The sequence below is a fragment of the Schistocerca gregaria genome, chromosome 2 (genome assembly GCF_023897955.1).
Source record: "Schistocerca gregaria isolate iqSchGreg1 chromosome 2, iqSchGreg1.2, whole genome shotgun sequence".
NCBI classification, from domain to species: Eukaryota; Metazoa; Arthropoda; class Insecta; order Orthoptera; family Acrididae; genus Schistocerca; species Schistocerca gregaria.
The window spans coordinates 697,568,738-697,582,605 of record NC_064921.1 but is presented as its reverse complement, the minus strand read 5'-3'; the positions used below and the strand labels follow the sequence as shown (position 1 = coordinate 697,582,605).

The window sequence follows — 13,868 nt, the reverse complement described above, 5'->3', positions numbered from 1 at the left end:
TTTTATATGAGACTCTCAAACTATAAATCATGCTGCAGGTTTCAGGAATAATTTTAGTTAACAATTGTGTGGATACAGCAGTACTGAACCTCTTCACTTCTTCCAGTCACTAGGAATCATCAGGTAGCTAACAGCCTCTCCTCACAGCTCACATCCTCTCTCATATCTGTATACTTTTTCGTTAGGGATGGTCTGATGATGTTCTGGGGCACAGAAACTGGTGATTCATCCATTCTTAGACAGTTATGGAAATCATCAAGATTCCAGCTGCTTTAGGTAACAGAATGTGAGCAGATTTCTTTCCTTGCATTAGCCACTTCTTTTCCCAAAGCTTTCTATTGCTTTTTTGGCCTTGTTACCCATAAAACACCAGAATTTCATACAAAATAAACACACCTAGATTAAAAAATCTCAATAACAGGATGGTGATGTAATTGCTGAGTGCAACTGGTCAGACGTGTGCAGGCTGCCACAAAAGTGGTTGGTCGGTCTTGCCTGTGTAGGGGCATTTCAAAATGTAAATAGTTGTGATGTCACATTCACTGAAAGCAGTTTGCTGTTATGAAGTATAGCGTAGTCTTCGTGCTAAAGCCTTTGACACATTTTGCTGTCAGCAGATGTTTGTGTGTGCACTGTGTTTTGTTGCTTTAAATGGCTCATTTTATTTGCAACTACAGCTTTGTTTAGGTGTTAATCTCTCATTTATATTTTGATGCCACACTATTATTCTACTGTAGCTGCCAAAAGTAAAATTCTTTGCTAGCATATTAGTTTTTATCAGTCAAAATTACAAAAACAATGAAACCAATTATAAACTTCTAAAAAATCTCAGGTTTTTACCAGATGAAAAAAATCCTGCATTTTTTTTCAGGATTCTCCAGCTGTCCCAGGCATATACACCATGGCTCTGATGCTTGCTCTCCAGCTCAATATGATCACACCATGTTTCATCTCCTGTGGCAATATGAGATGGGGAATGATATTCATCATCGTGGTGCCACTTCAGGTGCTGCAGCAATCTCAACATTCTGATCAACTTCTGTTTCTACATCAGGTTGTGAGGAATCCCCCTGCACAATGATTTCTGGAAATTCAGATGCTCTGTCATGAGGGTGTAAGAGGTACAGTGTCTGAGGTCCAACATGATCCAAATATCTTCCAGTGTCTGCCTTGGTCATTTCTGATTACAGCATCCACTGCAGCTTTGGCAGAATGGGTAATGACACAATTATCCAGTCACAGACAGATCCTGTTTTTCAATGGTACCACAGCTTCTCAAAATTGTTTATTACCCACAAACATAAGCACACGTGACATACTGTGTTCACCATACTCAGTAGAATTTTAACAGATGAAAAAGATCCTGCATTTTTTCAGGATTCCCCAGTTGTCCCAGGGCCTATACACACTGGCTCTGATCTTGCATGAGTTTCACTTCCTGACACTCCTTCCAAACTCAGAAACTGCACTACAAATCACTGTTCCTCTTTCCCAGCCTGCCTCCATAGTGAACTATGATGCACACACGTCTCTCTGACATCATGTTGATAATGTCTAACAGACAAATGGCATAGTGGTGAACATTCACACTATTCCTTCCAGATTCCCAATAGAGTGCACTCACCTACCTGAATTACCAGCATCCACACCATGCTTTTTATGTAGTCTGTCTCATTTTCATTTGACTGCCCCATATTCTCATAGAAGTATTTCAAAGTAAGAATGACTGAACAAATTATTCTGCTGAAATTACTGAGATCTCGTGGATATAATCCCACCCCCCACCCCCAAAACCCCTGGCTCATGCACCCTTTATTTAAATCTGAGGAATGGTTGCTACCTTTAATCTGAGTAATTTTACAATTTGTGTAAGATTATCTAGTTTAACTGTGACTGTTCTGTAGTAAACTGCTCTTTCCTGATTCAGTTTTTACATTTACTGTTGTCTGAATGTCTACCTTCCATTATCTTGCCACTGTCACATTTAAGGCAATACAACACTCTATTTACACTCCCCTTCTTCCAAAAAACATACATAATATTTTACTAAAAGAACATCAGATTACATTTACACTCTCATATGAATGTGCAAATGATGATGGAAATTTGTCTTGTACCTGTTGTGCGACTGATGAAAAGGAATTAGTAAAAATAAACTACACATCATTCCAAATCTTGCCTGATTAGTCCAGACATTAGTTATATCATGCTCACATAATAACATCATATATTTCTGTTATTTTGTTATTGTGGATGGTAGCCTGTATTAGCTGCATAGCCATATCAGCAGCAGGAGTGTACCATGAACATACTTTACAACAGGTACTTTTAGCAGATATATTTTAATCAAAGTGAAATAAAATATGTTATAAGAGAGACAATAGCACCTGTTAGTTTTTCTCTCAATGTTTTAGAATTCCATACAAGATTTAAATGTGCAAAATGTAGAAGACTGTTTGTGGATTCAGATAGCTCAGTAAATGCATAATTTAAAAATAAAATATGTTATAAGAGTGACAATAGCACCCATATCCTGTTAGGTTTTTCTCTGAGTGTTTTAAAAGTCCATACAAGATTTAAATGTGCAAAATGTAGAAGACTGTTTGTGGATTCAGATAGCTCAGTAAATTCATAATTTAAAAAGTTCAGTATGAAGCTTGTGGCCAAGATAGACACAAAGCCCATGCCTACTACGGTAGTTAAAGTTTATATGCCAACTGGCTCTGCAGATGATGAAGAAATTGATGATGAGATAAAAGAAATTATTCAATTAGTGAAGGGAGACGAAAATTTAATAGTCATGGGTGACTGGAATTCGAGAGTAGGAAAAGTGAGAGAAGGAAACATAGTGGGTGAATATGGATTGGGGGAGAGAAATGAACGAGGAAACCGTCTGGTAGAATTTTGCACAGAGCATAACTTAATCACAGCTAACACTTGGTTCAAAAATGATGAAAGAAGGTAGTATACATGGAAGAATCCTGGAGATACTAGAAGGTATCAGATAGATTACATAATGGTAAGACAGAGATTTAGGAACTAGGTTTTAAACTGTAAGATATTTCCAGGAGCAGATGTGGACTCTGACCACAATCTATTGGTTATGAACTGTAGATTAAAACTGAAGAAACTCCAAAAAGGTGGGAATTTAAGGAGATGGGACCTGGATAAACTGAAAGAACCAGAGGTTGTGGAGAGTTTCAGGGAGAGCATAAGCGAACAATTGACAGGAATGGGGGAAAGAAATACAGTAGAAGAAGAATGGGTAGCTCTGAGGGATGAAGTAGTGAAAACAGCAGAAGATTAAGTAGGTAAAAAGACAAGGGCTAGTAGAAATCCTTGGGTAACAGAAGAATTACTGAATTTAATTGATGAAAGGAGAAAATATAAAAACACAGTAAATGAAGCAGGCAAAAAGGAATACAAACATCTCAAAAATGAGATCGGTAGGAAGTGCAAAATGGCTAAGCAGGGATGGCTAGAGGACAAATGTAAGGATGTAGAGGCTTATCTCACTAGGGGTAAGATAGATACTGCCTACAGGAAAATTAAAGAGACCTTTGGAGAAAAGAGAACCACTTGTATGAATATCAAGAGCTCAGATGGAAACCCAGTTCTAAGCAACGAAGGGAAAGCAGAAAGGTGGAAGGAGTATATAGAGGTTTTATACAAGGGCGATGTACTTGAGGACAATATTATGGAAATGGAAGAGGATGCAGATGAAGATGAAATGGGAGATATGATACTGCGTGAAGAGTTTGATAGAGCACTGAAAGACCTGAGTTGAAACAAGGCCCGGGGAGTAGACAACATTCCATTAGAACTATTGACGGCCTTGGGAGAGCCAGTCCTGACAAAACTCTACCATCTGGTGAGCAAGATGTATGAGACAGGCGAAATATTCTCAGACTTCAAAAAGAATATAATAATTCCAATCCCAAAGAAAGCAGGTGTTGACAGATGTGAAAATTACCGAACTATCAGTTTAATAAGCCACAGGTGCAAAATACTGACGCAAATTCTTTACAGACGAATGGAAGAACTGGTAGCAGCTGACCTCGGGGAATATCAGTTTGGATTCCATAGAAATGTTGGAACACGTGAGGCAACACTGACCCTAAGACTTATCTTAGAAAATAGATTAAGGAAAGGCAAACCTACGTTTCTAGCCTATGTAAACTTAGAGAAAGCTTTTGAGAATGGTGACTGGAATACTCTCGAGAGAAAGCTTATGAGAATGGTGACTGGAAAACTCTCTTTCAAATTCTAAAGATGGCAGGGGTAAAATACAGGGAGTGAAAGGCTATTTACAATTTGTACAGAAACCAGATGGCTGTTATAAGAGTCGAGGGGCAAGAAAGGGAAGCAGCGCTTGGGAAGGGAGTGAGACAGGGTTGTTGCCACTCCCCGATGTTATTCTATCTCTATATTGAGCAAGCAGTAAAGGAAACAAAAGAAAAGTTCACAGTAGGTATTAAAATCCATGGAGAAGAAATAAAAACGTTGAGGTTCGCCGATGACATTGTAATTCTGTCAGAGACAGCAAAGGACTTGGAAGAGCAGTTGAATGGAATGGACAGTGTTTTGAAAGAAGGATATAAGATGAACATCAACAAAAGCAAAACGAGGATAATAGAATGTAATCAAATTAAGTCGGGCGATGCTGAGGAAATCCAATTAGGAAATGAGACACTTAAAGTAGTAAATGAGTTTTGCTATTTGGGGAGCAAAATAACTGATGATGGTTGAAGTAGAGAGGATATAAAATGTAGACTGGCAATGGGAAGGAAAGCGTTTCTGAAGAAGAGAAATTTGTTGACATCGAGAATAGATTTAAGTGTCAGGAAGTCATTTCTGAAAGTATTTGTATGGAAGTGAAACATGGACAATAAATAGTTTGGGCAAGAAGAGAATAGAAGCTTTCAAAATATGGTGCTACAGAAGAATGCTGAAGATTAGATGGGTAGATCACATAACTAATAAGGAGGTTTTGAATAGAATTGGGGAAAAGAGGAGTTTGTGGCACAACTTGACAAGAAGAAGGGACCGGTTGGCAGGACATGAAGGGATCACCAATATAGCACTGGAGGGCAGCGTGGAGGGTAAAAATCGTAGAGGGAGACCAAGAGATGAGTACACTAAGCAGATTCAGAAGGATGTAGGTTGCAGTATGTACTGGGAGATAAAGAAGCTTGCACAGGATAGAGTAGCATGGAGAGCTGCATCAAACCAGTCTCAGGACTGAAGGCAACAACAATAACAATGAAGCTTGCAGTCAACAACACAAGTTTAGATCTTATGTACTTCTAATTATAGTTCACCAATGAAAATTTCTTCAAAACATGTGGCTTATTAACATATGACCAGAGGGGTATATTGAATGTCCATGTACCATCTATAGAAAATAAAATTGTGAAAATTACAGGTATTTTTGTTCAATAGAGTACTTGTAAGTCCATAATTAAGGCATAAAGTCTTATCTCATGAACTTAAATATACCAGAAGACATCTGGCAAACTCTGAGAAACTGAGCTCTAACCAGGCACATAGAAATAGATCTAGTGAAGTCCAGAACACTTACGTAAACATCCCTGGTGACCTTCTGAGATCTTTGGCAATCCCCAGAAGCCTGGCTCACAGCGGTCACACTTCAATCCACCAACTCCTGGTTTGCAGACACACTGTTTTGTGAGGGGATCACATGTATCAGATAGTGAACCTGAAAATTGGCATTTGTGTAGAACAACACATTGATAAAGCTGTGCGCAGTTTTGAGTAAATGGTGAACTGTTTTACCAAATACAAGTATATTACTGTAATACTTTGCCCCTTTCCATATTATCTTTAACCAAATTCAGAACATTTTCAAAATAACACACAAAAATTCTGAACAAATGAGTGAAAATCAGGATACAAGCTTAATAATAAGTGGTGATAAAAAAGTTTCCTTTCACATTACACCAATCATTATACCAAATGAAATTGCCATGAGCATTGAGGCAATGCTCTGGATTGAACACACCTGTTTGGTGAAACACTGTGTCCTGCTGCACAAAGAAGTCCTTAACTTCCTGCTACACATCCATTTCCAACATGAGCTGTCAAACCTTCAAGGCTTTTTTAAGGGACCAGAGGTGTGGTAATTAAACAGGGAGACATCAGATCTCAAGTGTCTCCTTCTTGAGATAGCATAACTCGTGCATTAAAACATTTGTGACATGGGGACATATGTTACCATGAAGCAGCAGCACCCTTTGTTGCAGTTTATGTGGAAGTTTTGCCTTGACGGCATGCCATAATTTCTCCAGTGTTGCAGAGTACCATTCCACAGTAATGGAGACACCAGGTTCCTTGAAATCAATAAGCAATAGGCCCTGGTATTCAACTAATATGGTCAACATCACATATCCAGCAGATGACTGCCTCTTCAACTTCTTGGGTTGGGGGGGGGGGGAGGGGGGGGTTGGATGACCCACCACATCATCGATACTTTTAACTCTGGTTCCCAGTGGTGGCACCAGCTTTCTGCACGTGTGACAATGTGCTCAAGGAACGTGTTGCTTCCCACATTGAAATGCATCAGGTGCTTCATGCAAATAGCCACCTAATTTGCTTTTTGTTTAGCATACAATATCTGAGCTGGGATATCTACTGGCTGGAGAGATGATGGTAACTTAACTCCTGCATGCTACCAAAGCTGTTGTTGAGATCCTTGGATAGTGCATGAATGATTATGCAGTGGAATGCCATAATTGCATCGTCAAACTACCCACTGGTTGTGTGCAATGGATGAGGCTGGCCTTCCAGGTTGGCTGGCATCTTGTGTCGAATCATGACCAGCATGGAACTTGACACACCATACCACAACAATGGTTTTCAACAGACATGCTTCCACATACACATTCTTCATTCTACTAGTGTTTGCCTTTCATCAGCCAAGAAAAGAATAACAGCACATTGGTCCAGTTTTGATGCATTTGGTAATAACACTGCCATAGTTCACATTTCAGAATATACCACATGCACATTGGAAAGACATAAATGCAATGCTAACTCCCTGCTTATGTTTTGGGAGCATATGTACTGCATCAGCACCATCAAACAGAAACTTTTTGATCGCCCATTATAATTTATTTTCACATATTCTACCATGCCACTGTGTGAGGTTAAGAACTGTACTGATTTTGTGAATTCAATTTGGACGTAAATATAAACACATATTTATCACATTTTGAATTTAAGTAATAGTATGGACTCAATGGTACTTCAGTAGTCCTTTTTAGTTGGGGGTACATTTCCTGTATAAGTTTATTTTCATTAAGCATAAAGTTGTAGAAGTCCATGCAAGGGATGTTTACAAATGTGGTTGTTATCATTGTCAATGCTTTTACTGTTTCTAATTTGAGTCTGTTTTTTCATCTCACCATATAAGTTTAATTACTGAAAGTATTGTTTATGGAGATGTATTAGAACCTGGAATAGGTGACGAAAATTGAACCAAGATTTTAACATGTTTTAGACACACTAGCTCATTATGAAAACGAATAAAAACTTCCTCTTTTTTTCACTGACACTGACATTTGATTTCATATTACGGTCCAGTGGTTTAGCTTCACAGAATTTTCTTATATAACAGTACTCATCAAATAATTCTCACTAGTTGACAGTAAAATTCATGATACTAGATTTTATAAAACAATACAATTCTTGAATACTAATCCAGCTGATGGTTTTTGTTAAGGCTATCCACTTCATTGGCAGAAGAGGCTCCAGAAATGGTTCACATCATTCTCGAATGTACCCAATGTAGGTATATATAAAGCTGCAGTATTATCATTAAACTGATAAAGTGTCACTAGCTTATCTCTTCCCAGTTCATGTAACAGATTTTTTTTTTAAATACAGCAGATGGCAAAAATCTTTCAGATTTTCTGATTTCTTATTTTTCAAGGAACATATTTATTTTGTTTGCAACTTCAATTATAGATACATTTTCTTTTTCAGTGCACAGAATGCTGTTGGACAAAATATGTAACTGGCTTGATTGTAAGTATAGGGTGACTTTAAAAAAAATCTGAATGATACATTAGTCATCAGTGGACAACAGTAAGTAGGATTTTAACACTTGGAATACATAAAAAACTTATTCAACAGTTGGTAGAAGAGATAAACATCTAGTTTCATTATGACTCAAACGTTTTGTATGTTCAGCAAACTTCCAGAATCATTTTAGTTTTTCAACACATACTGCATAAATAAGGAACAGTTGATGGATTTTACCAAGTTTGAGCTGTAATCAATGAATATGTTGCCTGTGCCTGTTTGGACGGAATTGTGCACAAAATAAGCAGGGCATTGTAAACTTATTAAATTATTTTAACTATATTTCTTTCTCTTTTTTTTTTAAGAAAGGAAACTTAAAATGAAAATGGTATTGACCTCCTTAGTTTGTATTCTGTTGTTAGCCAAAATTATTACAGCCTTTTAATTAAGACTGAACTTTTGCAACACCTGTAAGGCATACAGGCACGAAGTCAAATAGTCTGCACTTTCAACACCAGAGTTCACCAACTCCCAACACTCTCAGGACAATGCCTTTATCTGGTTGGTAAAAACTAATCACTAAAGAAAAGAGCTTGAAGTCCACTTAGCCAGAATTGGTCATCACTGAAATAAATTGTGTTTCTTTAAATTCCTTCATTATTTATTCCATAGCAAATGGTGCAATTGTGTTAGTGGTAACTGTTTTGGTTTTTGCCTGTGAGCATGGGAACTACTTGTTAAACAGTGACTCAATTAGATCAACGATGCAGTCTATAGACCAGAAACTTGAGTTATCCATCTCTGTGTGGTATGCAAATGTGGCTTTCTTGTGCCAAAAGTTGCCTATCTATATCTGAAACTACCTTCACAGATTAGTAGTTATCAATTTTTGATCCAGAAGAGTTAATCAAAAGTGCAGCTTCATGTTTGTTGGACTTCATGTGAGTCATTATATCATGTGTCCTCCATGCTCAGTGCTAAATTTCACAACATACACTGTACACTCAGCATTGTCACCATGTCCTTTAATAAACAGAAATTCTTTCAGTGTCTTACTCTTTAGTATGCACTTTTGTTTTCCCACAATTTACTCATGTAATGTTAAACTCTTCAAGCTGGCGGCGATTGAGAAGTTTAGTGACTTTGTGCCTCCAGTTATTTCGAATTTTCAAATGTTATCCGGCATCAATAGCAAGAAGATGATCAACAAAAGTGCTTCGCAAAGTTTCAAGTCTAGTGCCACGCAAAAAATCTGCAGTGAAAAATCATCCAAATCAAAATGTAAGTGTGTAACATGTGAAGTCCATCCTGACAAAGAAAACTAGTTGAAACTATTAATTCGTTGCAAGAAATTGTGCGCAGATCCTTGGCAGAAAACAAAGTGTTAGCTGATAGACTCAAATGTCTTGAAAATGATCATGGAAAACTAAAAACCGCCGAGCAGAGCATAAGTGAATTCGACAGAAATAAAGTTTACACAGTAACCGATGATTCCGTCGCCATTTCAAGTTTTCCAACACATTCTGGGTGTACCGGTAACGCTAACCATAGCGCAATCATTTCGTCGTCTTTAGTAATAAATTCTCTTGCCGTGCTCCAAAAGACGGTAGGCCTATCTACAAAAGATCAAATCGTGCACCATCTGAAAGAAATGCCTGTTATTAAGCAAAATGTGGAACCTACACAACAGAGTCCGTGTAAAATAATGTATGCAGTTATCGTAAATAGTGTTTCTTCTTCAGTAATAGCTCAAAAAAACAAATTCGATATCCTACTAGAAAACGATGGTCATTGTGAAAAACAAACTTCTGCTGCATACAATAAATTTGCTCCCAAGACCGCAAAGTTAACACAGGTTCATAGTTATCAAAAAAGGTTACCAAATGTGCAAAAACAGAATATATCTACACAGCAAAAACACGTTTCAAAACCTTCTAGCCCCAAAACTGTGATGAACAAAAAAATTTGTGTGCTTGGTGACAGTCATGGACGTGGAATTTCAGCACTATTGAAAGATAAATGTAATTTAATGGTAACAGGTTTTGTGAAGCCAGGAGCGCAGTTTTGTGAGGTAAATAAACTAACAAACTCTACTGATGTATCTCACTTAAGTAACTGTGATTTTGTCGTGCTTCTAGGTGGTTCAAACAATATATATAGGAATGAAACAAAAGGGTTTGCAAAAGAAATGAAGGAATGCTTAACTATTACATAAAAATGTACTCGTTGTTAACATTCCTCATCATTATGATCTGCCTTCCTGGTCCTGTGTCAACCAAGAAATTTGCATTGCAAACAAACTGATATCAGAAATATGTTCTACATTTCATAATGTAGAGATGATTGATACATACAATTTTGGAAGAAGATTTCATACAGCTCATGGACTACATTTAAATATGTTACGAAAAGACCAAATAGTAGAAAAACTCCGAAATCATATCCTGAAGAAATCAGCCCCAAGTATCAAGATCGCCAAACAACCACAACTTACAAAATGGTTTAGGCCAAAAACAGAAGCTCTGATGGAAGCAGAACTGTTTCAACCACTCAAAACCATCTCTACTACCGAAAATTGCGTGCAAGAAGCCACACACAAAAATAAAATCTGGGCCAATTTTTTAGGGTAAGTGCTGAGTCAGAAATACCTTTAGAAAAGAAATTAATTAAACCCTTAACTGAAAAGTCACAAAGTCCATCATTTCTTGTATTACACCATAATGTCCAGTCATTCAGAAATAAGATTCAAATGCTGGAAGTGTTACTTCAGTCTCAAATAAATCCAGATGTAATATGTATTACCGAACACTGGCTGTCTAAAGAAGAAATTTAGTCAACCTCTATTCCAAGGTACTCATTAACAAGCTTCTATTGTAGGAATTTCTCCACACATGGCGGTACTGCTATATTTGTAAAGCACCAGATAAAATTCAGTGAGGTAGGCCTAAATGAACAGATTGCATTATCTGAAGATAAGGAATTTGAGCTTTCTATGGTTAAGCTGCCTGAACTAAACTATATAATTATAAATGTATGCAGAGCACCAAGTAGTAATATTCCAAATTTTATGACCAAATTAGAAGTTCTGCTGAATAGTTTCAGCTCATTAAATATGAGAATAATACTTTGTGGCGATTTTAACATTGATTTATCAAAAAACAGTAATGCTAAACTTGATTTGTTAAACATGACCAAATCCTTTAATATGATCCCCACAATACACTCTCCAACAAGATCAACAGAGCATACTGATTCAATAATTGATCAAATTTTCATAACTGATACTTGTTACAAATTCACTGGCGAAGTACTGAGCATGGGATACAGTGACCATGATGCTCAGCTACTGAGTGTTAACATGGAAAATAGTAAAATCAGCCCCAAAAAAGTATTTCAAAGAAGAAACTTTTCAGATGGCAATATTAGGATTTTTAACTTCCTATTAGCTAAGGAAAATTGGGACAGTGTTTACATGCAAACAACTGTTGATAATATGTTCTTAAGCTTCCATAACACCTTCCTTTATTACTTTAATACAGCATTTCCTTTTGAAACAAAAACTTCAAGCAATCAAAATAGAAAGTCGTGGGTAACAAAAGGAATCAAAATTTCAGTGAGAGAAACAGATTTCTCCAATATTGCTCCAAAAAATACATAGTCACTGAAGAATTTTCTGACTATTGTAAGGCCTACAAAAAAACTTATCTTAGAGTGATTAGACAGGCAAAACTTTTATGGAATGACAATTTCATAAGAAACTCTTCAAACAAAATGAAAGCTATGTGGAAAGTTATTAAAAAAGAAACTTGTAGTTCAACACCTAAAAAGGAAAACATTTCTCTAACACTTAATGACTCTAAGGTCACAGATCCATACACAGTTGTAAACAAGTTCAATGAATATTTCACCTCACTAGTAGAAGATCTCATTCAGGCAAACTGCAAGGTATCGTTCTTCAATTCCACCAATATGTCAAACAGCACTAATGCTACAATGTTTGTTTATGAAACAAACCCTGATGAAATTATGAACATAATAAAATTCTTACGCAATAACATCTCTAGTTTCTCTGATGAAGTACCTGACCTCATATTAAAGGTGTGTGCTCCCCATATAGTAAAGCCGTTATCAACCATCTACAACCAATCATTAAAAACTGGCATTTTTCCAGATGCGCTCAAAATAGCTAAAGTCTCACCATTACTAAAGAAAGATTCCCCTGATTTAGTATCCAATTATAGACCATTATCCATATTAAGCATCTTTTCAAAAATCCTGGAAAAACTTTTTTATGACAGGCTTATAAATTTCATAAAAAACCACGCACCAATCAGCATTCAACAACATGGTTTTAGTAAATCTTTATCCACCCAGACAGCAATTTTTTAACCACATACTGAAATCAATTGACCAACATAATATAGCTGCAGGTATCTTCTTAGATCTCTCTAAAGCCTTTGATGAACTAGATCATAAAATACTGCTTGCTAAATTGGAAAGAAGAGGAATAAGAGATGTGGCTCACAACTGGCTATGCTCTTACCTACAAAACCGCAGACAAAAGGTATCACTTCAATACGATATTATTGTACAGAATAAAATAAATAACACAGTTTTCCTCTTGGAGGAAAGAACAATAAGATATGGTGTTCCCCAGGATTCTGTTCTACGGCCATTACTTTTCCTCATTTACATAAATGATCTTGTTGAACGTATGAGCCCACAAAAAACTATCCTGTTTGCTGATGATACAAGCATAGTGTTGACTGGATCTAGCCCTGAATCCCTTCAGACAATATCTGATAACTCTATGAAAAAACTTTCTGAGTGGTTTAACAAAAATGGCGTAATTGTTAATAGTGGGAAAACTGTATGTATCAACTTCCATCTAATTCCCACATCCAGTAAAAAAACTATCCAAGTAAAGTTAAATAATGATAAAATTGAAAATGTAAATGCAACAACATTTTTGGGTCTATGGGTCCAACAAAATTGAAAATGGGACACACATATAAACAACTTATCAAAGAAACTCTCATCATTATGCTATAGACTACGAATACTAAAATCTACTACAAGTAAATCCACACTAATGCAAGCATACCATGTGCAGTTCCACTCATTGCTCCGCTATGGAATCATCTTTTGGGGAAATTCAACTCACAGCACAAATATGTTTAATCTACAAAAAAGAGCACTGAGGATAATCTGTGGCCTCAAAAAGCTGGAATCCTGTAAATGTCAATTTATAAAACTTAATGTTCTAAGCATCCCATCCCTATTAATTCAAGAAACAATCCTATTCACCAGGGAATACCTCTCAAGAACAGGCAAATTAATCCAAAACAATGATATACACACTCATTATACCAGAGGGCAATCTAATATCCATCAAATTTTTTCAAGGACATCATCATACCAAAAATATATAACTCATCTGGGTGTCGTATTACCCAATAAAATTCCAGAACAAATAAAAACTGCTCCAGATCCAATATTTAAAAATAAACTAAAGGCATTTCTGACAAAGCACTGTTCCTATTCAGTACAAGAATTCCTGGAAATGAAAAATTATAAAGTTCCTTTGTAAAATACTGTGATTAGAGTAAAACATTCTGTAGGCAAAATAATAACCTAATTTCTACTATACACAACTAAGTTTCAGTTTCACTTCCCAAAATTTTTCAACTCGCTTTATGAATGTACAAGTACACATTCTATTAGTATTAAAACTTAATTGTCTGTGAAATCTCAATGTTAATTTCATGTTTAATGTAGTTTTTAAATGACATTGTCCTTCTGTTGTGTTTCCAGTTGACATTTTC

General features: G+C 36.4%; 1 protein-coding gene across 1 annotated transcript in view; it reads right to left on the bottom strand.

Annotated features, from left to right (window-relative positions):
- The window catches only part of LOC126335939 (agrin-like), a 366,195-nt gene that overhangs the window by 183,937 nt on the left and 168,390 nt on the right, over window positions 1–13,868 (bottom strand). Inside the window, exon 12 of the mRNA XM_049999415.1 lies at window positions 5,582–5,719. Within this exon, the coding sequence (XP_049855372.1) occupies window positions 5,582–5,719 (138 nt within the window). The remainder of the gene's footprint in view (window positions 1–5,581; window positions 5,720–13,868) is intronic.